Source organism: Vitis vinifera, chromosome 8 (assembly GCF_030704535.1).
Source record: "Vitis vinifera cultivar Pinot Noir 40024 chromosome 8, ASM3070453v1".
Taxonomy (NCBI): Eukaryota; Viridiplantae; Streptophyta; class Magnoliopsida; order Vitales; family Vitaceae; genus Vitis; species Vitis vinifera.
This window is the reverse complement of record NC_081812.1, coordinates 19,411,236-19,426,101: the sequence shown is the minus strand read 5'-3', so window position 1 is coordinate 19,426,101 and position 14,866 is coordinate 19,411,236. Positions and strand designations below refer to the sequence as shown.

The following is a 14,866-nucleotide window of genomic DNA, read 5'->3' as shown; positions in this document are numbered from 1 at the left end:
TATGCTGGTCATCCCTCATCCATTATTCTAAATCCATTCCAGATCAGCAAGAAAAGGCCCCTAATAATGGATAGGCCAACTCACCTTATATAACACTGAAGCAACCTTCTGTAACTTAGGCTTGCTTGCTAAGCAACCATAGCTTGGAATTGAAAGCAACAAGCAACAGGTTAAACTACTTCCGCAAAAAGCAGTGGCACTAGAGCAGCCTTTCGCTTTCTCACTCGAAACTTCAGTTTTCTTGCTCATTGGCACTTAATATCCATATGCAGTTTATAAAAACAAAAAATTGTTTAATTCTGATCACAATTTTAAGCATATTATGTTATAAAAATAAAACTATTAAATAGATCATCCCTTGGGACCTGGTTTGAGTGACAAGTGGTTTGGAGGGATCAGAAGGTTCCAAGATTGGTTCCATCTAAAAGCAAGAAACAGAAAAATAAAAAATAAAAAAAGAGAGAGAGAGAGAGAAGAGAGAGATCTTATTTGGATTAAATGAGCCTTACCAGTAGTGTCTGAAAGCAAGGTGATAGAATAGACTTGTGCTTCATAGCAGGTAACAGAACTGCAGGTAGACGTTGAGCAAGCCAAGGAATTGTAAGTATATATACACAATACTGCTCGGCAGCATATTGCACATTGAAGGGGCCAGGCTCAGTGACGTCTAAGTTTGCAGCCTGAAAGGGCCGCAAAGCTAAAGTTATTGCACTTGCAGTTATCAAGAATCTTTCATCCGCCTGGACAACACTGTTCTTCAGTGAAGAACAAGGAGCATCCAATTTATTAAAATATTTTCTGATACAAAGATAAAGACCACCTTTTCTACTTCCCATAAACCTAACTAAATCCTTCACTGCCCTATCTGCATCCTGAAAGTTATCATCTGTAATGCTCTTCCACCCTTTTGTATCAGTTAAGACAACAAGAAGACGCATTGCCATAGAAGAAAGGACATTAATATCTTGACCCCCTGGATGGGTATCACACTCCGCAAGAATAAATAAGCATATAGAAATCAGTTTCTCTGCTTCATAAGTCCATATCCTTCTCTCTTCAGGTGTACCTGTTGCTAGGGAGCAAAAGTTCATTTTTGAATCTGCACATCAAAGACGGTCAGAGATCAGCAGATTATCGAAAGGACAAAATAAAAGAATAAATGGAGCGATAATAAGGGCTATACAATATAAAGCAGCTATTTTAAATAAGTTTAGAACAACAAGAATATACGTGAGAGGATGGATGGAAGAAAGCCCTGCAGGTGCAAGACAATCAAGCTGCCCCCTTCCCATGACCTCTTTTGTTGCTTGATTCTTTCTTTGTGCAAGAATCTATTTTTTTTTTTTTGATAAGTAAGCGAATATATTAACGAAGGCAAAAAGCCAAAGAGCATACAGGGAGTATACAAGGCTACAAACCCTAACCAAAAAACAAAAGAACCCAACCCCTACTTGGAAGCTATCCACTCCAAGAAACCTATAAGGGAATTCGACTCCATATCAATGTACACTTTAGCCCAACCCCAAAAATTATACACAAACGAAGTCTTTAATTTCTGAAAGGCTAACACACCCCCTTTAAAGGCGAGCCTATTCCTCTCCTTCCAAATTGTCCAAAAAATGAAAAGCGGGATGGACTTCCACACTTTCTTTCTTTTTCTCCCCACAAAAGAGCCTTTCCAACTACTAAGAACCTCCTTTACAGAATTAGGAAAGACCCACTGTACACCACACAATGCAAGAATAATATCCCATAAACCTTTTGCCACCGTACAATGAATAAGAATATGATTGATAGTTTCCTCTTCACATCCACACAAGAAGCACCGATTAGGAAGGTGCCATCCTCTTCTCTGCAATCTATCCAATGTAAGAACCTTCCCCCAAGTAGCTTCCCAAGCAAAGAAAATAATTTTTGTTGGAACTTTGGCCACCCAAACATTGCTATGGGGGAAGGCCGCTTCATCAGCATTAATCAACACCCTATAAGCTTCCTTAACTTTAAACAGCCCGTCCGCTCCTCCCCTCCAAAAAACCGAATCTTCCTCCATAGATACTCTATAGTTCCTCAACTCAACTAACATATTGTCCACCAACCCCAATTCCCAATCATTGAAGTCTCTCAATAGTCTTAAGCTCCACCCTCCTTGACTCAGATTCTGATCCCAATAATCCTCCACAGTGGCGTTTCTTTGGACAGCCATGGAGAAGAGGTCCGGGAAAGCTTCGGACAGCACGTTGTTTCCACACCAAGGATCAATCCAAAACCTTACTTTATTGCCTTTTCCCACCTTGAAAACCATGTTATCCCAACACCAAGTGGACTCCTTCAGAATTTCCTTCCACACACCAACCCCAAACACCCCATTTGCCTTCTTTGTTCTCCACCCAAACTCCTCTTTCCCATACTTAGCCTCAAGCACTTTTTTCCACAGCTCCTCCTTAGCCCGCGCAAACCTCCAAATCCATTTGCCAAGGAGAGCTTTGTTTAACCAAATTAACTTTCTTAACCCCAACCCTCCCTTCTTTTTATCCGTACATACAACCTCCCACTTGATTAGATGAGCCTTATTCCCTCCATTGGCTCCTCCCCACAAAAAATTCCTTTGAAGCTTTTCTAGTCTTCTTGCCACTGATTTAGGCATGCGGAAAAGTGACATTTGATACAAAGGAATGCTGGCCAGCGTGCTCTTAATGAGAGTAATTCTCCCTCCTTTGGACAAAAAATGACGCTTCCAAAGAGCAAGCTTCCTTCTCATTTTCTCCTCCACCCCATCCCAAACGGAGGAGGCCCTATTAGGCGCCCCAAGGGGCAGCCCCAAATAAACAGTGGGCAGCTGTCCCACCTTACACCCAATTTCCGCAGCCATATCAAGCGCCCCTTCCACCTCCCCTACCGGAATGACCATGCTTTTCTCCAAGTTAATTTTTAAACCTGAGGCGGCCTCGAACCATAATAGGATCCAGCTCAAGTACAACAGGGACTCTTTCTTTGCCTCACAAAAGACAATTGTATCATCCGCAAACAGGAGATGAGTTATGTTTACGGGCTGCCCTCTTCCTTTCCATATCCTACAGCCATAAATGAACCCCCCTTCAACGGCCCTCGATATTAACGCACTAAGGACTTCCATTCCCATGATAAATAGGTAGGGAGATAGGGGATCCCCTTGCCTAAGACCTTTAGAACTTGAAAAGAAACCAGCTGGAACTCCATTCACCAGCATTGAATATTTGATGGTAGAAATACAGCTCCACATCCATCCTATCCATTTTGATCCGAAGCCCATCTTATGCAAAACCTTTAATAGAAACTGCCAATTGATATTATCAAACGCCTTCTCAATGTCCAATTTACAGATTAGGCCTTTCTCTCCCCTTTTTTGCCAAGAGTCTATTATCTCATTTGCTATTAGGGAACCGTCAAGAATTTGTCTCCCTTTTATGAAGGCGTTCTGGTCAGGAGAAATCACCTTATCTATGATTTTTTTGAGCCTATTGGCCAGCACCTTAGCCAATAATTTATAAAGACCCCCAAGCAAACTGATTGGCCTGTAGTCCCCCAAGTCCTCTGCCCCCCCTTTCTTCGGAATCAAGACCAGAAATGTATGATTTAGGCTCTTGATGAAAGAATTCTGATCATAGAATTCTTTGAACATATCCAAGACATCCTCCTTGACAATCTCCCAACAATTTTGCCAAAATGCTACAGTGAAACCATCCGGACCCGGGGCCTTGTCCCCATTCATCCCCATTAATGCAGCATAGATCTCGGCCTCAGTGAAAGGGAGCTCAAGAGCATCCGCTTCTGATAGGCTGATCTGCTTCAGCACAAGACCCCCTATATCCGCCTTCCAATCCGAGTTTTCCGAAAGAAGATGCTGATAAGCATTTACTATTCCCTCCCTCACATCTTGATCTTCTGTAAGCCTCACCCCATTGATCTTAATTTTGATCAGATTATTGACTCTCCTGTGGGCATTAGCCATACGGTGAAAGAATCCCGTGTTCCTATCCCCTTCCCTAAGCCATATTTCCCTTGATAGCTGTCTCCAATGCACTTCTTCCATCGACACCCATTTTGAATAATTCTCCTTAGCTGTTTTTTTGTGGCCTAACTCTTCCTCTGATAGAGCCCTCTCTTCTTCCACTACGTCCCATCGCTCCACTTGCTGAAGGGCTTCAGCTTTGTTTTTCTCTAACCTTCCAAAAACCTCCTTATTCCAGATCTTTAAATTGTGTTTCAGACCCCTCATCTTAGCTGCTAACCTGTAGCTCGGCCTTCCTCTAACCACTATCCCTTGCCACCACCCCTCTATCAGCTCTTTGAACCCCTCAGCTTTGAGCCACATGTTTTCAAATTTGAAGGGGTAAGGACCTCTCCTTAGGCCACCTCCCTCAAGCAAAATCGGAAAATGATCCGAGATTGGGCGAGGCAATCTTCTTTGAGTAGCCCTACTGTACTGATCAATCCAATTGGGGGACACCAGGAATCTATCCAACCTGGCCCACGATTGGTTATTGAGCCCCCCACTCCAAGTGAAGGATCCCCCTTGCAAGGGAATATCAATAAGCCCTAACTCATCTATGACCTGGGCAAACCTCCTCATAGCTGAAGTGATCCTCCCATTTCTACTCCTTTCAGCTTGGTATAGAGTTGAATTAAAGTCACCTCCTAGACACCATGGGTCCTCCCACAGTCCTCTAATTGCCCCGAACTCCTCCCATAGACACTCCCTATCCTTTCTGGAACAAGGACCATAAACCCCTGTGAACACCCAGATTACTCCATCTCCCACATTCCTGAATCTACAGGAAATGGAGAATTGGCCCTCTTCCACCCCCAGCAATTCCAGAGATCTTTTGTCCCAGCAAATCAAGACACCCCCTGCTGTCCCCATAGCATTTAAAGCCTTCCAATCAAGATATCTCCCCGGCCCTAGACTCCTCACCACCTCTTCAGACATAACTTGCATCTTTGTTTCTTGAATACAGAACAGGTCCACCTTTTGGCTTCTGATAACTGACTTGATTACTTTCCTCTTGGACCTGTCATTCACGCCCCTCACATTCCAACTCAGAAGTCTTACATTCATTGGACAACTGAACTTTGGATCCCTCTGCCCTGTTGAGGGCCTTTCTTCCTAGTGTCCCCTTCATAATTAACAGAGCACTCCAATCTCTTAAGTTCCCTTTCAAATCTTGTAGTCTCCAGTAGTCCTTTGTCTATTATTTTCTCCCTTCTTTTCCTGATTTTTCCTAAGAAGTTCAGAATTTCCTTCTCTAGACCTTCCGTAGAGAAACCCAAAAAGTGGCTGAACTTAATCAGGCTACTTTCCTCCCAATTGAGCCGGTCCTCCTTTCTGCCCTCTTGACTAGCCCATTGGTCTGTAGTCCACCCCAAATTCCTACCCGTAGGGTCATCGCTGCTGATTTCAACCATGTCCCAACAGCCATCCCTTCTTCCTGAATGATCTTCTGTATTTGGTCTTCGCGACCCACTTCCAACCAGAATTCCCTCTCTTCTCCCCCCAGAATGGTCGTAATACTCCCTCTCCGGAGTCCGACCGAAACAAAGAAGATTAGAAGAGGAAGACCCTTGAACCCTGGTACCCCCCATATTTATCTCTGAGACATACCTCGCAGCTTCTTCTTCTAGCATTCTTTCAGCGCTCGGGTTGATTGGGTCCAGCTGTTGTCTTCTCCCCATTTCTTCCTCTCTGCATCTGGTGAACTCTTTCTCTAAGTCATCAGCTTTAAAGTGACCGTTGGAGCAAGAAGGAGGGGTTTTTAAAAGAGGCCCATTATCTGAAAGGTGGGTCTGGGCTAAATTGGATTTCCCCTTATGAGCCTGGCCCATACCATAGCCTGCACCCCGCCCCAACCTATTAGGAAGCCTCGGCCCAGACTGATCCCCCTTTGGGGCTTCAGAAGCTGGAGGTGACTTGGGCCCATAGGCCCGAAGAAGCCCAGAAGCTGTAGGCCCAGATTTCAAGCCAGGCCCCTGCGGCGAGCCCACTCGCGTCTGGGCTCTCTTTACAGAGGGGCCCATGTCCTGCGACAGACAGTCAGTCCCATCATCTGACTGACTCTGCGCCTCGGTTTCCACGCCCACCAACTGCTCCACTCGCGTAGCAGCGCGTGAAGCTTCGTCACCTTCAACCTCCCTCGTTGATGGATTCCACCGGCTTTGCTTTCTCCCCTCTTCCGTCCTTATCGACGGCATCCTCTCCCACCATAGGGTTACAGAGTATGTCGTCTCTTCAAACCCTAGCTCTAGAGTGTCAGGGAAAGTCACGCCGTCCGATCTGACCAAGACCCTGGCCCACTGCAACTCCTCCAAGCTCTCCGTCTGAGGATCGACGTCGAGAAACCCTCCACACGCATCTCCCACCCTTTTCAGCACCGACGGAACCCATAACGACATTGGTAACCCTAATATTCTCACCCACACTTCCTTTCTTGTCTCCCCTTCCTCCAAACAGCCTGAGTTTGGGTCCCAGCACTCCAAGCCCATTTGAACACCTCTCACAGCCCTGATGCCTGATAGATTAACCCGTCTCGCTTCTTCCACAAATTCGAATTCCAGCAGCACACGTCCTTTTCCCATACTCGCCATCCCCATCTTGCCTTTCAAACCCCAAGCTTTGGCCATTTCCCCACCTAAGGTTTCCAAGGTTTCCCCTGTTGTGTTGTTGGGGCTCCAGCTTCCGATCAAGCAATGTTCTAGCCTACTGAGATTTCTACTTAGTTCCTCCCGAGCCACCTCCACTCGTATGATCTTGGACTCCTTGTTCCACCCACCCTTCACCGCATCTGCAAACGACCTCCCTTTCGTCATCTCCGTGCTCTGCCTTCCCCTTACCCTCATTTCTTCTTGTTTTTCCTTATTAATAATACTGTTATCCAACTGATAGAGAGCCTCCACCATCGCCGACCATCCCCCCTTGCCTCCTTTACCCTTCGGAATACAGATACTATAACTTTTCAACTCCAAATCAATAACCCCCAACCGCAAAAAACAACCCCCCCTGTTCGTAATGCGCACCAGAGAAAAGTTCCTCCCCTTTTCCTTCCAACCCTTTTCCCATCTGCCTTCATTCACATCTTCAATGCACTGATGAAGGCCTTCCATGAACAATCCGACGCTGAACATCCCCATGCGCACCCAAGACGATACCCCTTTCTTGCTTTCCGTGATGGTTATTAGGGTTTTTCCTCTCCTCCCCTCCATTTCCAGCACGAAGGACTTGGACTCCACCCCAAAGCTCCTCGTCTTCCTTTTCCTCCTATTCTCCGCGCGAGAAACATTCTCGCCGCCGGCGGGTTCACTCTCTTCCTCGCTCTCGGCCGCCCTCGTTCTCTCACTCTCTCTCTCACTCATGTTATTAAATTTTTTTGAAACAGAATATGACTTCCCTATTGCTCTATTCTAATCTTCAAATCTCAAAATCTTTCAAGAACCAAGTCTACTTTTTTGTGCAAGAATCTATCACATCACAAAACTTAATATAATTGTATAAGACTAATATAATTTGTGTTCTTCTGGTTTTTTGAGCCAAGCCCAAGCAGTCAGAGGTCTATAATAGTCATGGCACAGGGCCCTTAGGCCCATGACAATCCAATTAACATATAAGGAGTCACACTTGTGATGGATGGGAATGATTAAGTGGTTGCAAATTTCTTTCTCTAGGGTAAGAGTATGGATGCAGACATAAAGTTTCCCTTTTTTGTTTTTTTTTTCTTTTCAATAAGAGAAGATGCATATAAAAGTTTCCACACTTACTGAAAGATGTGGAGTTTTCACAAACTTGTGAGTTAAGGGTGGAGTGGGGGGTTCAGGGAATGCCAATTGCTATTAACACACAAAAAACTATACATGAAAGGTAATTAAATGGATGAAGAATTTGAAAGGAGACTTATCTTGATATTTTGAATGCTATTGACATATTTGTTTTTAATTTTTCAATAACTGACTTAGGGAAATGGGGTCTAGGCTGACCCCATGAAAATGAATCAGGTTTGGGTAAATCGTTGTTGATACTTTATTCATAAGAAATTATATTGGGTTCAGTTTTGAGTCTGAAGACATTACAAGAACTAACAAAGATATGAAATGAGTGACTGAGGAATAAAGACATTATACTAAACAGAAGGTTTCATTCCAAAAAAAATGAATCCCCTTGAGCTTAGAGGCTAATGCTCTTTATGAGGTTGATAAACCCTAGTAGACTTAAGTATAGGTTCATGCCAAGGAAGGGGAGAAGACTATTATACTTGTAAAACCTGGGTTACATTTTGACCACCTTAGTGGGTACAACAAACTGATATGTAACTATGAGCATTGTGCCTCCAGAGTGGTCAAAAAACCAAAAGGATATGTCGCAATTGGCTTGATTACCACCTGAGACAGAACTATTGAGGTGACCTCTTAAAGTTTAACCTATAACAGCCTCAAAATCCATCAGACTACCAAGGCTTGGACTAGATTGATGAAAGAGTGCACAACACATGAACAAGCTTTTTCTGACAATTGGTAGACACATGAGACATGCCCAAAGCCCAAGAATTATGAACATCCTCATCCAGATGCAATTGGAATTATCAAATCAATTGAATTATATGCAAAGAAAAATAATGAAGAAACAGACTGACAGGGAAGCATACGGACAAATTTAGGTCAAATCACTTGTAGATAGGATATATAAATGACACATGAACTGAGATATGAAGTAAAAAACCAAGTATTATAAGGTAGAAAAATGGTGTACCAGTTGAGTTTATGCTTTCCAATAGAGTTTTGAAGCAATGCCGAATGCAGTCTACATCCCTGGTACGAATCCTCTGATGTCGAATTGACAGATATGTAATAAAGAAAAGAAAAGGTCTCAAGAAACTACTGGAAATCCATGTTCTGGTCATCAACACAGCATGATGATTCACCAATGTTTCCCATTCTTCTTGAAGTTGCACAGCTACCATCTTTATCACATTGTAGCGTCTCCAGACTCTCTGGAAGCATTAAGAAACAAGTTTGTTTCCCATCTTTCACTAAAGCAAAACATCATTCAGAGTATTGCCACATGATTTCCATTAACATGAAACATTGATAGAATTGATAACTGATAAAAATAAATTCTATGGAACATGCAGCACAACTAGAAAATGGATATATTAATCTACAAAACGACAAACTCAACCAGTGCCCCATCGTAGCAAAGGGTAATCCCCCAAAGCCAACCTGCCCAAACATCATAAACAACAAAGGGAAAAGAGGTATCAGAGTATAGAATCTATGTGGGACTAGCTAAGAATCTTTCTCTAATGCACTTCCTTTCCTTTTTTTTTTCTTTTTTTTTTTTATTATTTTTTTTATAGGCAGATAAAATTTGCATTAAAAGCAGCTACGAAAAAAGGGCAAAACCAAAGCATGATCCATGATGTACTTTGCTAGGTATAAATCTGATTGACCATTAGTTCTGTGACAAAACCCTCAAATTATACCCAGTGTTTCTCAAGAAGCATATTAAAAACAGGGTGCCCCATACAATCTGTTGCTAAATTCTTCCCTAAATTCCTGAATATTGTAAATAGCTCCCAAATTTTTGTCCATGAAACTGTCTAATTCATTTTAAATGCTATTTATCCGTCCTTGTGTCTATTGAGAAAAAAACAAAGCAAATACTTCCTCCATCTTTCAATTTGAGGCCATCTAAATCCAGTCAATTATTTTTCTCCATCCTATTCTATATATTAATGATGCAAAACAATTACCAGCATGATTTCACTCATCAATGAACTTAATAGATCAAATTAGGGATGGTAATTTTCCTCTTTTTTTTCCTATTGGTGACCATTAATAAATCATTTTTCTTCCTCAAAAATAATTGAAAAGGAATAGGGCATGCGACAGAACAAAATTAAACAATATCAACAAACTATGAAGAGCCAATAAATTGCCCATCCAATGACGAGATTTGCATTCGATGTAACATAAACAACCAATTGATGGAATTAAAGAAATAAACCTGGATGAAGATTGCGGCAGCCGTGGCCCGCCTCACATAATTGCGGAGCTCTCTTTCTTGAGAAACCTTCTCCAAAAGGGCATCCCTGGTAATTTCTTTGGCGCTAGCTCCCCTCAACGAGACCTGATCGATCCAACAAAATCAAAATAAACAGAAACGAATCTTGGATCATAAAAAGGAGCCCTCCGTTTCCAAAGAAAACGAATGAAAAGAAAACTAAATCATTAAAAAATTAGCCATCACGATCTAACAATTCCCGCTGTTCTCCTAGTTCTGAAAAAGTAAATCTCAATCCAAAGTAAGCAAAAGCCAGTTATAGTATTAGTTCGGAGGATTCTTTCTTGATTCTTTTCTTTTCTTTTTTCTATAAAATGAAGTTCATTGGTCTTCCTATAAATTCAGGAGAAACCAAACGATCGGTCAATGAAACAAAAATAATTAAGAGACAAAAAGAAAACCTGGTGCTTGCGATGGTCATCCATGGAAGAAGAGGAGGATCGTCCAAGACCCAAACACTACGCTCTCTGTTTGTCTGGAGTGTGGACTTTCCATATAGAGACTGCCACTCTCATCCAGACACCCATATCTGCAATTGGGCCGAACCAATCACAGATCTACTAAAAGTATGGGCTCTAGGGTTTGGATTGGGTCTCTGCCGACTTCGACCATCACGTAGGCGGTCACGTCTAGACTGTCTAGTTTATATAGGTCACCCGTTTGATCCTGTTCCGGCTTTCTTTATTTTGAAACTAGAATTCAGATTGCTTGTCCGCTGTCTGAAAAATTTAAAGAAAAATATTAGAAAAAAATATAAAGAGAAAAAATAAAATAAATTTATAAATTTTAATTAATAAAATATTTTTATATATTATCTTAATTATAACTTTTCATAAACACTAAATAATTGAAAAATAATGTAATCTGCATATTTAAATTTCAAAACTTTTGATGTTATTTAAGTGTTTTCTTTGATTGCTTTTTTAATCCAAAAGTATTTTAGAATAAAAATAAGGTGTTGGTCAAAATTTTTAAAATGCATTTAAAATTTTGAAAAATTGTCCCCAATATTTAAAAAAAAAACATTTGACAAATAAAAGTGTGGTTTGACAGTATTTTTATTCGAATTATTTTTATTAGAAATGCTTTATTTAAAAATATTTTATAATTTTTCATAAAATAATATAAGATTCACGTTTGATAATGATTTTGAGAAGTGTTTTACAATATTTATAATATTTGAAAGATAAAAATTCTAAAGTGTTAAAAAAACTAAGAGCTAATTTGATAGTGATTATAATAAGTGTTTCTAATCTTTTTAACATTTGAAATTTTTTATTATTCAAGTATTAAAAGAACTAGAAACGTTTTTTGAAATCACTCTCAAATACACTCTAAAAATACTTCACATAATCATTGTCAAATATACTCTAAGTAGTTTTTAAATATTACAAGTGATTTTTCAATATTTTAAAAGCATTTTATAAATTTTATTAAATACTTTGAATTAATTTAATACTGATTTTATGAAATTTTTTAATCTTTATAATACTTTAAATATGAAAAAATTTCAAAATATTAGAAATATTATAAATGTTTCATAAAATCGTTGTTAAGCCCATTTTCAAAGTGTATTTAATAGTGATTTTAGAAAGTATTTATAATATTTATAATAGTTTGAAATATGAAAATTTTTAAGTGATAAAAATATTAGAAGTGTTTTTTATTTTCACTATTAAATAAGCTTTTAATTTAAAAAAAAAATTTTAAATAAAAAATATTTTCTAAAATCAGTAATTCTCTTGAAAATATTTAATAAAAATATTAAATTTGTCCTATTTAAAATTTTAACTTTTTTGTTTTAATTTGATTTTCTTGGCGACAAACCTTAAAATCGATCAAGTGCATGGATGACAGTAAACCAGTAGGGGCAGGAGGTTATGTTTGGCGCCTTTCCAACATGGCTCTTCTCTCTGTTTATTTTCCCCAAACCCCATTTCCTTTCTGCCTCTCAAGGCCTACTTTACCATCACAGTCGCTGTATTCTCTTTCTCTCTCTAAAACCTCCTTTTCTTCCTCTAGATCCAAACCCTATGCCCTTCTAACATCACACCCTCCTCTTTCCAACCAACCGGCTCTTCTGTCCAATTTTCCTTCAGTTTCTAATGACACCGTCAACGACCACTACTATTTGCTAGACTTATCGGTTCGGTACGATGATGTTGAGCTCATCAAGGCTGTCCACGCTTCAATTTTCAAGCTTGCAGAAGACATTCATTTGGCCAATGCTCTCATCGTGGCTTATCTCAAACTGGGTATGGTTCCTAATGCCTACAAGGTTTTTGTGGGACTTTCGTGCCCGAATGTGGTGTCTTATACTGCCATGATTTCGGGTTTCGCCAAGTCTAATCGAGAACGCCAAGCTATGGAGATTTTTTTTAGGATGAGAAGTTCAGGTATTGAGCTTAATGAATTTAGTTTTGTGGCGATATTAACAGTATGCATTCGGCTGTTGGATTTAGAATTGGGTTGTCAACTTCATGCTATTGTGATTAAAATGGGCTTTTTGAATTACACTTTTGTTTCCAACGCACTGATGGGTTTGTACGGTAAGTGTGGGTATTTGGACAGTGTGCTTCAGTTATTCGATGAAATGCCTCACAGAGATATTGCGTCATGGAATACTGTGATTTCGAGTGTGGTGAAGGAGATGATGTATGAGAGAGCATTTGAATTGTTTCGTGATATGCGGAGAATTGATGGATTTAGAATTGACCATTTTACACTTTCAACCATTCTGGTGGCAGCCAGAGGGTTAGCTTCGATGGTAGGGCGGGAAATCCATGCCCATGTTATCAAAATTGGGTTTGAGTCCAACATAAGTGTGATCAATGCTCTAATTAGGTTTTACACAAAATGTGGGAGCATAAAACATGTGGTGGCTTTGTTCGAGAAGATGCGTGTAAGAGATGTCATTACTTGGACAGAGATGATTACAGCTTACATGGAATTTGGGCTTACAGATTTGGCTTTGGAGGTCTTTGATAAGATGCCTGCGAGGAATTCTATTTCTTATAATGCTATTTTGTCTGGATTTTGTCAAAATGGAGAAGGATCGAAGGCTCTGGCTTTTTTTTGCAGAATGGTGGAGGAGGGTGTGGAATTAACAGATTTCACTTTGACTGGTGTTCTTAATGCTTGTGGGTTGCTTATGGAGGCGAAAATTAGCAAGCAAATTCATGGGTTTATCTTGAAGTTTGGTTTTGGGTCAAATGCTTGTATTGAAGCTGCATTGCTTGATATGTGCACAAGGTGTGGAAGGATGGCTGATGCTCAAAAGATGTTCTCTCAAGGGTCTTTCAGTCAGAGTGGTTCAATTATTTGGACTTCAATGATATGTGGTTATGCACGAAATGCGCAGCCAGAAGAGGCAATATCTCTTTTTTGCCAGAGCCAATTAGAGGGAGCAATGGTTGTTGACAAAGTTGCATCAACTGCTGTACTTGGTGTCTGTGGAACTCTAGCGTTTCATGAGATGGGGAAGCAAATCCACTGTCATGCTCTTAAATCTGGATTTTTATCTGATTTAGGGGTGGGGAATTCCATAATTACCATGTACTCTAAGTGCAGTAACATGGATGATGCAATTAAGGTTTTCAATGTTATGCCTGCACATGATATAGTTTCTTGGAATGGTTTAATTGCTGGACATCTTCTTCATAGGCAGGGGGACGAGGCTTTGTCTGTCTGGTCTAAGATGGAGAAGGCAGGTATAAAGCCAGATACAGTTACCTTTGTGTTGATAATTTCAGCTTACAGACATACTAACTCAAATTTAGTTGATAATTGTCGAAGATTGTTTCTCTCCATGAAAACCATATATCATATTGATCCCACTGTAGAACATTATACCTCCTTGGTTGGTGTTTTGGGTTATTGGGGTCTCCTAGAGGAAGCGGAGGAAATGATCAATAAGATGCCTATTGAGCCAGAGGCTTCAGTTTGGCGAGCTCTGCTTGATGCTTGTAGAATTCATTCTAATACAACCATTGGAAAACGAGCTGCAAAGCATCTACTTGCTATGAAGCCATTGGATCCGTCTACTTACATACTTGTATCAAACCTGTACTCTGCATATGGGAGATGGCATTGCTCTGATATGGTTAGAGAGGAGATGAGAGTGAAGGGGTTTCGGAAACATCCAGGCCGAAGTTGGATTATTCATGAAAACAAGGTTCATTCATTTTATGCTAGGGATAAATCCCATCCCCAAGCCAAAGACATACACAGTGGACTGGAGTTACTAATTATGGAATGCCTAAAGGCTGGATATGTGCCCGACACGAGTTTTGTTCTTCATGAAGTAGAAGAACATCAGAAGAAGGATTTTTTGTTCTATCACAGTGCAAAAATAGCTGCGACGTATGGGCTTCTGATGACCAGGCCCGGAAGACCCATTCGGATTGTGAAGAACATTCTTTTGTGCGGTGACTGTCATACTTTCTTGAAGTATGTTTCAATTGTTACTGGGAGAGAAATTTTTCTGAGGGATGCTTCAGGCCATCATTGTTTCTTGAATGGTCAATGCTCATGCAAAGATTACTGGTGATGCATGGGATACAATCAACTTGAATGTTCTGGAACATTGTAATTTTCATTTTTTTTCCCTCAATTTTTTGGCTGATTTAGAATGTCTAAGCCACTGTACCATAAATGTATTTATATTTGTAATTCTGAAAAGAGAATAAATTATTTTCATTTCCGGTGAAAACATAATGTTTGCCTAGGATGTGATCATTATTGACAACAATATTAATTCCTATGAAGATTGATTTTGGGTTA

The 14,866-nt window shown here is 40.3% G+C and overlaps 2 protein-coding genes across 7 annotated transcripts in view; one reads left to right on the top strand and one right to left on the bottom strand.

The window, feature by feature from the left end:
- Positions 1-10,780, bottom strand: part of LOC100247661 (E3 ubiquitin-protein ligase UPL7) — a 31,095-nt gene extending 20,315 nt beyond the window's left edge. For 4 of the 6 annotated variants that reach the window (XR_786481.3, XM_002284013.4, XM_010655713.3 and 1 more), the window contains exons 1-4: positions 10,486-10,780; positions 10,028-10,150; positions 8,771-9,011; positions 510-1,099 (exon numbers count right to left, since the gene is read on the bottom strand). Coding sequence is in view for 5 of the 6 variants with exons in the window: in XM_002284013.4 (XP_002284049.1) it covers positions 510-1,099; positions 8,771-9,011; positions 10,028-10,150; positions 10,486-10,509 (978 nt within the window). In the remaining variant the exon portion in view is untranslated. Of the gene's footprint in view, positions 1-509; positions 1,100-8,770; positions 9,051-9,199; positions 9,241-10,027; positions 10,151-10,485 lie in introns of those variants that run through there. The other 2 variants (XM_019221583.2, XM_010655716.3) reach the window with 2 other exon arrangements.
- Positions 10,781-11,938: 1,158 nt separating this feature from the next.
- On the top strand, positions 11,939-14,782 carry LOC100266541 (pentatricopeptide repeat-containing protein At5g03800). The gene has a single exon (XM_002277887.4). The coding sequence runs from the start codon at positions 11,985-11,987 to the stop codon at positions 14,631-14,633; it is 2,649 nt and encodes an 882-aa protein (XP_002277923.1). The 5' UTR covers positions 11,939-11,984; the 3' UTR covers positions 14,634-14,782.
- The last annotated feature ends 84 nt before the right edge of the window (positions 14,783-14,866 follow it).

Bases quoted from the DNA above. Each gene is read 5' to 3' on its own strand.
- LOC100266541 (XM_002277887.4), top strand. From the start codon at position 11,985: ATGGCTCTTCTCTCTGTTTATTTTCCCCAAACCCCATTTCCTTTCTGC.